This window comes from Littorina saxatilis, linkage group LG3, assembly GCF_037325665.1.
Source record: "Littorina saxatilis isolate snail1 linkage group LG3, US_GU_Lsax_2.0, whole genome shotgun sequence".
NCBI classification, from domain to species: Eukaryota; Metazoa; Mollusca; class Gastropoda; order Littorinimorpha; family Littorinidae; genus Littorina; species Littorina saxatilis.
Window position 1 is genome coordinate 34,795,299 of NC_090247.1, and position 13,044 is coordinate 34,808,342.

The window sequence follows — 13,044 nt, forward strand, 5'->3', positions numbered from 1 at the left end:
TGTACGTGCACACTATCTTGTTCCTGCCTCTTGCCATCTCAGAGGTATGGCGACCACAGACAGACAGACAGACAGACAGACAGTCTCTTTTATTATATGTATAGATGTTCAGTACTTTGGAAATATTTTGTGGAATGTGTTGATAATAATTTATACCTTGCAAGTTGAGGGGTTGTTGGGTGGTTTTTGTGTGTGTGTGGTAATGATCATGTTGCTCTCACACAAATAGAGAAGCACGCTTCCATGTCCGACAACTCGCAGATTGCACTCTCGTTGGGGCTGCCATAAATTGTTACATGCCAGTGTTGTGGTTCATCGGCGCTATATACTTCATCAGTATCAGGAATTTCAAATACTAAAAGCAATTTGGTCTTATAAAAAACAAAAATACAAAATCAAAAATGCATTCTACAATATTCTCCAGTATTCAATGGCTTCGAGTGAAAGAAAACAGACAGGGCAGAATACATTCTACATGTGCTGCATTTCTGCTTGGTCATTGGATCGTGGCTTTTCTTTATTTCTCTATTTAGTGTTTAACGTGGTTTTCAACCACGAAGGTTACATCGCGACGGGGAAAGGGGGAAGAGGGGATAGAGCCACTTGTCAATTGTTTCTTGTTCACAAAAGCACTAATCAAAAATTTGCTCCAGGGGCTTGCAACGTAGTACAATATATTACCTTACTGGGAGAATGCAAGTTTCCAGTACAAAGGACGTAACATTTCTTACATACTGCTTGACTAAAATCTTTACAAAAATTGACTATATTCTATACAAGAAACACTTAAGGGTAAAAGGAGAAACAGAATCCGTTAGTCGCCTCTTACGACATGCTGGGGAGCATCGGGTAAATTCTTCCCCCTAACCCGCGGGGGGTTGGATCGTAGCTATTTTCAATCCGGCATTATAGACAAATTCAATATATAAAAAAATTTAAAACTGTCGGGTTTGTATGGGTTGTGAAAGAGCGAGTACCTTTGATTTCTACTTGGAAAAATATTTTGCATTAACTATTTTTCATTGGATTGTGGCCGTTTTCAATCCGGCATTATAGATTGAAAAAAGATAGGAGAGCTTTGTTGCAACTGATTTTAACTTGATTTTGACCACTACAATGTCCCAACATGTGCCAGACCAACAAATAATAAATAATCATTAATTCTGAATCATTTACAGCTTGGAAAAGAAAATAAACTATAGATATCTGGTGACCATCTTTGTTTTATGATTATTTTCATAATACAAATTTGATGGAGAGAAACACACTGCATACCAGCTTTTGATGGAGACCATACATGTACGTATATGACAACGCCAAACTGAAATCACACTGCAGAAACTGGTAAAATATAGGTTAGCACACACAAACACACACACACACACACACACACACACACACAAAGACAATGTGTGTGTCAAACACACACATAGCATCAGCACAGTTCAAGTTCAAACAATTCAAAACAATTGCCCTTTTATTAACTTGTTTGCAGGACTGGTATCCCATGGCTGCCATAAATGATTACAGGTCAGCGTTGTAAATCATCAGCTTTCTAACAAATATTTGATAAACCAAAAACATGTCTTAACAAAACAATACAAACTGCATTGTACCAGAACTATTGAATGGCTTCCAGTAAAAGTAGACACACAGCACAGAATATATTCTTTCACTTCTGTTTTTCATCCGATTCCACAAAGTTTTTAACATAAAACTTTTTCAAGCTCATCAAATGTAAAAGTCTGCAGTCATATGCACAGCTGGTCTGTTGTTACGAAAGGGATAAAAGCACATCAACAAATGTCACCTTGAGAGATTAGTTCTGTGACTTCATGATCCAAAAGGGGAGCAATACAGTACTTAATCATACCCATTGATCTTTCTTCATGACTTGATTGAATTGCAAAATAAGTACATTCAGCCTCTCTCTCTCTTAAATCTTCATCGTTGTTAAATAAAGTTCAGTGTTCTCTCTCTCTCTCTCTTTCTTTTTTTTTTTTGGGGGGGGGGGGGGGGGAATGAGGGTTCAACTCCCAGTTAAAACAAAACAGGTTACACAGAGTATTTTATTGCCGTTATTGAAAATAACCATCTTCGCTCAATTATTTATTGCTTACAATGTGTTTGTCAAATGCCCTTATACAGGCACTGCGACACCTGCACATAATTAATGCACATTCATACACATCAAACACCAACATTCAAAAAAGATCAAATGTCTCACTCATTAAAGTAGTATCATTAAATAAAATGCCATACAGAAAAGACTATCACAAAATCGGGCTTTCTTGTTCTAACAATCAACTGGTGCATAAATGCAAAGAAAAAGACCCTCAAGGAATACTTTTGGCAGCGATACATGTATCTAAATAAACAGAAACCAAAGATTAACCATGGAGTTGCATGCACCGTGAGACTCAAGCACAAAATTATCCAAAGTGATGCCTAATTTCAAAAAGTATTCCACTAAAAACAAAACATAAAGATCACATTCTGTTATAGCCTTAATCAAAGCAATCAAATAATATGCCAGTCAGGACACACAAAAATGGTCCAAGTTATAAAAATGCATGTATACAAAACCAAGCAAACCCACATAATGTGCAAAGAAACAAAAATGTCAACTGGAAATGCAGGTTCCTGCAATCAGGTTGTTTTTTTTTTTTTTTTTTTTTTTTTTTACTAACAATGGTGAACAAATTAAAAGAGCATGTTTTCTTTCTGAAAGAAGACTCAAGCCTGTTGCTTCATGCACACAAGTATAAATTTGAAACTAACTTAAATTTCATTAAAAGCACACTCTGTCCCCTGTCAGATCTGCCCAGGCTTTTACATTGTAAAAGACCATCCCTCCATTTTGGTACATACCAAAAATCAACCACCTGACTGATTCCCATGATAAAATATGAAATTGTGCACGGAGAGTACCCAGGCTGGGTTTTTGGGTGTCCAAGTGGAGGGATGGTCTTATCTCATGAACAAGCCCGTCCAAATCAGAGACGATGAGTGTGCCGGACGGAGTGTGCCTTTAAACAAATTCAATCGGACAATCATTGTCCTCACTAATACAGACTCTCAAGCCTTAATATAACTGCACTGTGACCGCTGCACTAGTGATAATACCTGCATTTTTTAATTTTTTTTTATAAAGTTTGTTGTTTACATGATTGTTTTTGAGCATCAAATTCGATCCTTACCCGAAGCATCTAACATTAAACCAGACTTCTTTCTCACTTCATACAATTTCAACACACATAGCAATGCCCATCCCTCCACCCACACAAAGGGCAGCCACCCCTTTCTTTCCTCCTGTACGCTTCAAGGCATGTAGCAGAGTGACGAGAACGCGTGTTCCGGAGGCTCCGATCGGATGGCCTAGTGCTATGGCGCCTCCACTTATATTCACCTGCAAAAGCCAAGTTTCAAGGAGTCAATGACTAGTTTGGTACATCGAACGCCTCTATCTCCAAGTTTCATACTGGCAGTTTAGTACTTGAGCAGTACACTGTATGTCTGCTACACAGCTACAATGGGTTATTTCATTGCAGTATCACCTCAATTCTGAAGTTATTACATTAGCGGATCAAACCAACAAAGGGAGGTAAGCCCTCTAATCATGGAAAAACAAAGTTAGAACTACATGAACGTTGATGCGGTCTCCTATGATACCACAAAACATTGACAAGTATTGAATGCAAAATGGCGTGACATATAGTACATCCCCTTTTAGAAAAGAAGTCTCAGCGAGGTCTAAACAGATCGTGAGCATCGCATGTAGCTACAAAGCAGTGCTGGGATATTGCAGTGCAGTATCACATCATTTGTAAAGTTATTGCATGAGCAGATCCAGGGAGGTAAGCACTCTAATCATTGAAAACGAAGTTAGAACTACATGAATGTGGATACAGTTTCTGGATACCACACACAAATTTACAAGTATTGAATTCAAAATGGAGTGACATTTAGTACATCTTTCTCATATAAGCAGTGCTGACTGGTTATCTTACAGGAGCAACATATAACATCACTTGTGCTTTCGACACTCTCTTTACGTTACTTTTCTCATCTTAATCTATAACAGATAAATTAAAAATGTATTTGTGGAAAATCAGCAGCAATCATTCCACATACTTGGCCATTAGCAGGGGCTGAAAGGCAAAGATTTTCCTTTCAAATTAACCTTTAAAAAACTTCCAACAACCCTCACTTTACTCAACATAACCATTTTAATAAACATCCTCAGAAATAAAATCTTCGAAATGAACTGACCTTTGCTGGGTCACATCCAAGGTCCTTTACCACTGCTAGTGACTGAGCGGCAAAAGCCTCATTCAGCTCAAACAGGTCGACATCTTCCAGTTTCCATCCTGCCTTGCTCAACTGCAGACAGAAAAATACTGGTAAAGTCATCAAATGATAGAAGTCATACTGCAGTCTATAAATGGCCTAAATCTTCTTTCCCAAACACTTTTTGCTCTTATGGTAGCACAAGCATGCAATTTGCAGATCATTTTGTTTATATTTCATTCATATGGTTTCTAATCAAGTCGTATGCACAAAAACAGTCTAACTTCTGGTAACATGCCATGCAAGTCCAAAGCACTCCCACAACTCATTCAACATAATTATTCACTGCACTCATCTATCTGTTTGTGAAAATGTTGATACGGCAGCATATCCATTTATACAAGTAAAATGAAGACAAAACTGTTGTGTTTTTCAAAACTCAAGCTGCATACTGACTATGTGGTTGTCTGCTGCCCAGAAATGTCCTAACCTACATTTTAAAAATTAAGGTACCCAACTCAGATCTGAAAAAAAGTCCCCACTCCATATTTCATAAAATGCTAATTTTGAGATTTAAATATCAGAAAACTCTCACCTTACATTCAAAAACAAAGTGTGATTAACGTTCGACACCTTAAACCTACACATAAAAAAAATTATCCTTGTCTTACTGCAGAGCGGACAGCAGGAATGGGTCCTGTGCCCATAATAGAGGGATCAACGCCAGCCTGTGCCCAAGAAACAACGCGTGCTAAAGGTTTTGAATCTCTCTCCTTGACGTCTGAACTGCTCATTACTACCACTGCCGCTGCACCATCGTTTATTCCTGCAACATGAAAAAAACATTAATAGGCAAAACAATTATCGCAGAGTTTTGTTTTGAAATTGATGACTGCATTTCTATGGTATATTTTGTGCATTTACTCAATTTCTTTGTGTTTTTCTCCCTTTCCGTCTCTGTCTGCCTCTTTGTCTGTCTGTGTCTAAAATGTTGTACTATCTTTATGTCACAATATCTATTTCTGAATGTAAAGTGTTTTCTATGTTGCCCAAGAGTGGGCTTGAGGGAGTTTTTTGTGTGTTTTTGTAAATGTTTTCGTAATAAAACATATATTTGTGCGTTTGGTCTCTGTCTATAACTGTGTTGCATACTGAAGCAGATTATGAAAAGAAAGACCATGAAAACAGTTTGTGTAAATTGCAGCACACACACACACACACAAAAACGCATTTCTTACCTGATGCATTGCCGGCGGTGACTGTACCAGAACCATCTTTGATGAAAGCAGGTCGGAGTTTCTGTAGCCCTTCGAATGTGCTGCCCGCTCTAGGAAACTCATCCTTCTTTATCTCTGTTGTACCTGTAACACAACACACTTACTGTAAATGAACAGTACATCACAGGTAACAAGACCCACACATCATTATATGGTAACTGCATGTCCTCCGTCTTGGATAAAAGCAGGTGAAAGTTTCTAGTCTCTCTTATGTGCATCCTGCTCTGGGAAACTCATCCTTCTTTATCCCTGTCATACCTGTAATGTCACTCTATACCTGTGCACAAACTGCAAGTCATAGGTAGCATCTAACAGCTCTTTCTGCATTCTAAGCTTGTTCCCACTCCTCCGTCAGACATGAATTATCTCCCCTGATGCACAGATTGCATTCTGGTATGATTGTCTCCCTTGATGCACAACCTCCCCGCACAGAAAGTCCGTGCTCATGAGTCATATCTTCAAAACTTAAAATACAGTGATGTACATTTTTCTAGCAGCCTTTAGGACAATTGTCCTGAAGACTGAAAATCAATAGGACACAGTGTCCTGAGATTGCAATTTCAATAGGACAAAAACACGACTCGTAAAACCGCATTTAAAAAGATTTTTCAGTTTAAATTCTTCCACCTTCCGCGACTGTCATGACTAGATACTCAAATGATTGAATCACATTTCAAAGTTATTTGAACAGTTGTCAGTTTTTTTTCACTGCCCATCTGTCGACAATGTTTTTCAGGTAGGCATCTGACCGTTCCGAGTCCGGGTCCCTCAAGGTTTTTTTTCGGACCCATGTCGTTTCTCTTTCGTTTTATTTTCGTTCGAACGCACAACGGTTTTTCCGGATATTATGACGAAAAGTAATGCCTTGCCAGACCTGTTTACCCCCCCAAATGAAAATCAGGAATGCAGCTGGTACTTTTCCGTAATTTGAGGCATCTTTGAGTAATCTTTTTTATCAACCATAAACTGAACCAGCTCGAAAACGATTAAACGACACGTTTATTCGCGCGCTACCATGCAAAACAAGTACAAAATTGATAACCATGTTTAACAGTATTGTACTACACACACAGAAGCTCGATGACACACACACACAAACACAAGACACCTGATATATTATATGCAAGTTAACTAAGACAAGTTTACTTTATCTAAAAAAAAAACAACAGTATTCAGGGGCGGAGCAAGAGAGCTAGAGGGGAGGGAGGGGGAGGGGGGGTACAACCTGGGGTCCAGGGGTTGGGGGGTCTGGCTGAAGAATTTTAGCTATTTTATTAACAATTTGTAGCTTATCCTTGATTTTAAACATGATAAATTGCCAATTGGTGTCAGCAGCCACTCATTATTTCTTTTAAAGTTAGTATTAAATAATGGCAATTTATCTTCATTGATATCTGCTCCTGACAACAACAACAATTTCACAGACAGAAAATGTCTTTCAGTAGGTTTTTTTTCCCACAGACTGAATTATTGTTTTGTTTTATTTGCTTTTTTGACAGCAAGGGGGGGGGGGGGGTGGCCGGAACCCCTGTAACATCCCCCCACCCCCACCCCTCCGCCCTTGGACTATTTACAGTCACTTGAAGATGCATGTGAACAAAACCACCTTACATTCTGTCACATCAGACATCCTGCATTAATTCGTTTATTTCATTTAAACATTTTGTTGTAAGTTTTTCGATTCAAAGAACTGTGATCTTTGCTATATTGGAGAAATATTAATGGAGATCAGTTTTAGACTCAGAAAGACTTGAATTTCGGCAACAGCCAAGTAACTGATGAGCGCGACCATAGACCTACATCTATGTCTCTGGCGCGACTGACCGTAGTGAGAGATCGGTTCGCAGGTCTGAGTGAATCTGTGGAAGTAGAGACCTAGGTCAAATAAACTCGATGCGAAGCAGGCTCATGTTTTGCCAAACATAATTTCGTGTTTTTGTTTGTTTTCATGTTCATTTGTGTACTGCATTTTGTTAAAACTAATGCTGCGTCTAACCTTGGGACACGTGCCGCGACGTGACTCGTAAACTGACTAGCTTTGTTGTTGCACTGATCTCAAGTTGATCACCAAAATGAATGTGGTTCGCTCTTCTTAAACTTCACCAGACACCGCCACTTGACTTAATAGTTTTGCCGATATTTCTGTACAACTTTCGCTTTTTTGGTTGGCATTTCGTCCCCACAGAGATCGGCCCTATATTAGTCTACCCTTCGGACCAAATTTCGATCTCAAATCCGCGGAATCCGACAAATACTTTGCTGTGCACATGCGCAGAAAAGGCTGTTTCGGTCAGCCTTGAAATCACAGTCCTGGTGACTACCACAATTTCGACTTCGAATTTTCACGCACGAAAAAGGTTCTCTCGACCGGAATTTCCGGAATTTTCGGTAGTATTCCGTAATACCAGAATTTAGACCCCAAATCCGTAATAATTCCGGACAATCCGGGAGGGTAAACAGGTCTGCCTTGTGCATGTGCGAACATGCACGGGTGGTTCCCATTGGTTTAAACGATTTATTGCTGAGCCAATGAATGCACTCGAGGCACCATATGGGTTCGGTTTTCTTTTTTTCTTCTTGATCCAACTTGAGGATAAATTAATTCAAAGAATCAGATCCCATATGGTGCCTCGTTCACTCAACAAACTGGTCACACGCAGTGCATACTTTCGCTTGGCAAAACCGAAACCAGCTTTCCTCACGCAGTGTTTACTTTCGCTTGGCAAAACCGAAACAAGCTTTCCTCTTGAAAATTGAACAGTCCGCATGTCCGCTTCATTGTCAAAAACGATCGGACCCTTGACCACTTCTTCTGTAGGTTAATCGGACCTGTGTCCTGCTGGGGTTAAAGCTATAGGTCCTGGGGAAATTGGATCGGTCAGAGACCAGAGATCGACTAAAATGTACATCACTGAAATATATCAGTAGAAATGGCAGATTTGTTTCTCACTGAACACTTTCAGCTCATGAATAATTCTGTCAATCTCAGGCTGTACACAAAACTAGACATAGTCATGCCTTTCACCACAAACAAAATTATCAGTTCTCCCACACCGTTTCATCTGTTAAAAAACCTGTGTCTATTTCACAAAGGGGGAAGAACAGCATAACAAAACCGCAGACAGAACTGGTGGACAGTGAAAGGTGCTTCATCCCACGTGTCAACACTTGTGACTATCCCAGTTTGGGGGACCAAACTGAACTGTAATAGTGAAAATATTCACCAAAAAGAAAGTCTATACTGAGCTGTCACCTTCTACAATGAAGACCTTCTAATAAGCTCTCACTCGCATCATTGAAATTTCTTTGTTTATTTTTGTTTATTTATACCTGCTCTGGACTGTATAGCGACTGGGACAATCTCCTGGTCAAAATGTCCTGCGTGTTGCGCTGCTTCACACCTCTGTTGTGACTGCGCTGCAAACTGGTCTTGGTCCTGCCTCGTCACTGTCCACTGGCGCGCAACATTCTCAGCTGAACAAAAAGACATGAATATACAGATTCAGTTGAAGAACGTAGAAGTTATTTGCTTCTTCATTTGCCTTGATAACCTGTGCTTATCAGAACAAGCAGCTGTGAAGTATGCTGCTGAAATGTCTGACACTGAGTAAAATAAACTCTGCCTAGTTCTTAGGGGTTTTCTTCCACATGTAGGAGAAGAAATTAATGTAGTTATTTCAGTTAATATTTCTTGTGAAACATGTTTCTTCACATTTACTTCACACGATTCTAGTTCTGCTGCAACCCTTTTATTATGCTAGAGACAAACCACTTAATCAAAAACATTGGCGGTATCGGAGCAAAAATCTTATGTACAATGCACTTTGGATGCAAATCAAAAACATCTCAATGTCTAGCTAAAAATCAGCATAAACTTTATCATGTTTATCACAACCTACACACCTATTATAGCTACTCACAACCTCACCTACCTGTTAAGCCCATGTGATAGTTGTTGAAGGCGTCCGTCAGTCCATCCTTCATCATGGTGTCAGTCAAACTCACGTCACCAAACTTGGTCCCAGTGCGCATGTGAACACAGTGAGGAGCCTGCAAACAAGGATAATGCTGTACCTGACTCATGCTGTAATACCTGGCATCATTTTCTTTTTGTAAGTCTGCCTGTGTTGAATTTTCAAACGCAGAGAATTTCTATACAAAATGACATAAGCATATAGACTGCACATTCTGAAAGCAGCAATATTTTCTAATTCATTTACTACACATCCTTCTCAGCTGTTTATGACAACAGAATTAAGGATGTATGCAGGGAGGAACGCTGAAAAGCCATTCTGTTGGCTAGAGGCAACTGAAATTATTTTTGACAATCTGAATACTTCTGCTCCATTGTCCGACAAACAGCAAGTCATACCTTTCTCATATATCACTTAACAATGCACTTTCTTTTATCAACTGTTGTAAAAAGGTTGTGTTGCTTCACACAAATTAACCTTCACCGGATCACCCTTTGGACTACACAGCCCAGATGATGTGGGTCATGTGTTACCCATATTATGCAAAGAAGCATTCATTGTATAAAGTATGGGTCGTATGTGACCCATATTTTTTAAAGAAGCATTCATTATAAAAAGTATGGGTCGTACACAACCCACAACATTCGAACAGGGATAAACATTTTACCGTCTCTTTTCAGAATATGGTTCATATCATACACAAAGGATAAACAACATAAAACACCATGGACGACCCACATCATCCAGACTGTGATCATTTATTAGTTTGTTTACAAAGATAATCCTTCAAAAGGTGAGCAATGGGAACATCGTATGGTGACTGGAGATGACATAAAATCTCAATCAAAAACTATAGTTTCACGACCCAGGAAGCACGGTGAAGACTTCGGTTCCGCCCCTTATGAATGTCTTTTGCTAGCTGATTATTGAAACTTTATCTTGCTGGATCACTAGCCTGGTTGGTGAGTTGAATATTTTGTTTTAGTGCAATCCTTGACACGTTTCAAAGCCACCGACACCATGAGATGACATTTACTCTTTTTCAATTCATACCTCTTCCAGCAACTTAAGTGCGTGCTGGAACACTCATCAAATTGATGGAACTCTGCCCTCAGGAATAGCTACATGCACCCACGTAAAAGTCTCTTTCTTCATGATCTGCATAATACGTCAAAGGAAAAATAAAAACGCCCACGATCCCCATGCACCCATTCTCTCTTGAATATAACTTGGAAATATTAAGAGCTCAGAGCCATACCAACCTTGCTCATACTCTCCTGACCCCCAGCCACCACGACCTTGGCGTCACCTGTGCGTACTGCTTGCGCTGCCATGGCAACCGCCCTCAAACCGGAGCCACACAGCATGTTGACATTTGTGGAGGGCACTGTGTAAGGGATTCCGGCATTCACGCTGGCTTGTCGAGCTGGGTTCTGGCCCTGTCCTGAAGCGATAAGCATTCAAGACTTATGAAACAAATTTACAAAAAACAAAAAAGACAGAAAAAACAATGCAAGAAAAAAAGAGACAGGAATTTCAAATGAAATGTCCATTTCTCAGTTGTACAGAAGAAAATTAGGATAAACAGCACAAAGAGAAAAAATTGCTTTTCAGAATGGAGTGGGGGGGTTCATCTAATATCTCCCCTGCAGAAAACACTTTACACACACCATAACAAATTCAGAAAATCTGCATTAACATAGATCTGTAAGCTGAAGCTGCTGAACACAACTTTTACTTAAAACTACAGCAATACATAACACAAAAGAAAAATAACCTTTCCGAACACAAAAAATGGCTTTCAGTCAAGAACATTTTCCAGATATCCTTCCAAGAATGACATACACCATTTATATAATATATATTCAATATCTTGTTGAGGACAACAAAAGCAAGGAATGTCAGTTTAGCTATTAACTTCTCCCAAACTTGAGCTACAAAAGTAGGCGTATAATACACAACAACAGCCTGAGGCATATGAAGCTTTCAACCACGCGAACTTTATGGAAGGTATGACTCAGATGAAGACATTTAATTTTAATCCTGAAAATCAATAAACACACCCATACAGGATATAAAGCTCCAGGAAAGCAATGTGTATTGTATGGCTTTTTACATCACATTTTATATTGCATAAATTACATGTTTTACAAATATTTGAATGAATGATTTGTCAAGGGTCAGGTATGGGGGGTCCCCTGTCTTCCAAGGTACATCCTTATGAACTGATGGATGGATGTGTATAGAAAGCACATTTAAAAATATAATGAAGACATTTTTTTTACAAAAATTTATGCAATGTATCAACAATTTTGCTGGTATTTACTTGTACTGTTTCAGTATCTTAATCCAGACATGACATTTATGCTTTTTTTTAAATGTTCTGGCCGTATTATGGTGACAACAACATGATTACCAAGTAGTCTATGGCTCAGTTCGGACTGTGGGATTTTATATCAGCTTTTCTCTAAATATAATTTATCTACTATATAATACTGGTAGGATTTTCGGTGGTTTTTCGATTCCTGTGACCAAACCGCGCGGATTTGTGCCTTCTCCTTCGGTTGCTATGCCAACGTGACCCAGGAAATCGATTCCGCTAGGTCCCGACTTCCAATTTTGTCCACGAACAAAGTTTGAAGAGGTTTGTCTCGCAAATTTGAGCAGACAACAGTGAACTTTGACCTGAACTTTGACATCGCGGCGAAAGAGATCTGTGATTGGTTCTTCTTCAACTTTCGGTTCGACTAAACACGCGACCGCACCTCAGACGAACCTAGCTGTGTGTTTTATTTCTCTACCCCAGACGAACCTAAAATAATAAGAAGATAGATAGATCTGTTTATCTGTTAATGGAACTCCAAAATATTCCATAGATTTGTTTACTAAATAGTTCGAAACATTATCACCTGATAAGTCGCCGTATAACCTTATAGGTTCCAGCGACTAAATATTTTCCCCCGGTTCAACCATAGACATGTACGTCATCATGATCTCCCCTTAATTTGACCGTTATTTTGGCTGTCTTAGTGAAATGGTAAGATATATCTCTATGTTTTTTACATGTAAGTGTTCGGAAAAAATACAGTTATAGCAGCTATGTACAAAAATAAGCAGCATATGCTCTTTTCGCCAAAGTAAAGTCCTTTTTTCTTCTGGTTTCTTATATGTGTCACAGCACACCGCAAGCTTTTAGGCGAATAGCAAGTGAGTGGTATATATATATCATCAATTTTATAGTAGATAACGGTGTAAAATACTTACCATGTTCATGTCCGTTATACGTTTTCAATATTCCATATGTGTCATTTAATTGTGTGTTGCTTGATGCCATGTATGTATGTGTGTGTGTGTGTGTACATGACTTTAAATAAGCATGGATGGATGTGTGCACTCGATTGTGTGTGTGAACCATGTATATATTTTCTGTTGTCAATGTTGTCAATTAGATATGTTATACTATGCGTTTGAATCATTAAGTATTTTAGACGTCATACTTTTTT

At 39.0% G+C, this 13,044-nt stretch overlaps 2 protein-coding genes and 1 long non-coding RNA gene across 4 annotated transcripts in view; 1 reads left to right on the forward strand and 2 right to left on the reverse strand.

Annotated features, from left to right (window-relative positions):
• Positions 1 to 13,044, forward strand: part of LOC138962235 (uncharacterized) — a 190,000-nt gene that overhangs the window by 151,172 nt on the left and 25,784 nt on the right. The gene's annotated exons all lie outside the window — the stretch shown is intronic.
• The window catches only part of LOC138962240 (uncharacterized), a 179,686-nt gene that overhangs the window by 31,967 nt on the left and 134,675 nt on the right, over positions 1 to 13,044 (reverse strand). The window lies entirely within an intron of this gene.
• On the reverse strand, positions 1,988 to 11,016 carry LOC138962232 (acetyl-CoA acetyltransferase, cytosolic-like). Its single transcript, XM_070333969.1, has 7 exons — positions 10,804 to 11,016; positions 9,500 to 9,617; positions 8,898 to 9,041; positions 5,529 to 5,651; positions 4,962 to 5,116; positions 4,273 to 4,383; positions 1,988 to 3,409 (listed from the first exon to the last, which is right to left on the reverse strand). The coding sequence occupies exons 1-7, from the start codon at positions 10,999 to 11,001 to the stop codon at positions 3,239 to 3,241; spliced, it is 1,020 nt and encodes a 339-aa protein (XP_070190070.1). The 5' UTR covers positions 11,002 to 11,016; the 3' UTR covers positions 1,988 to 3,238.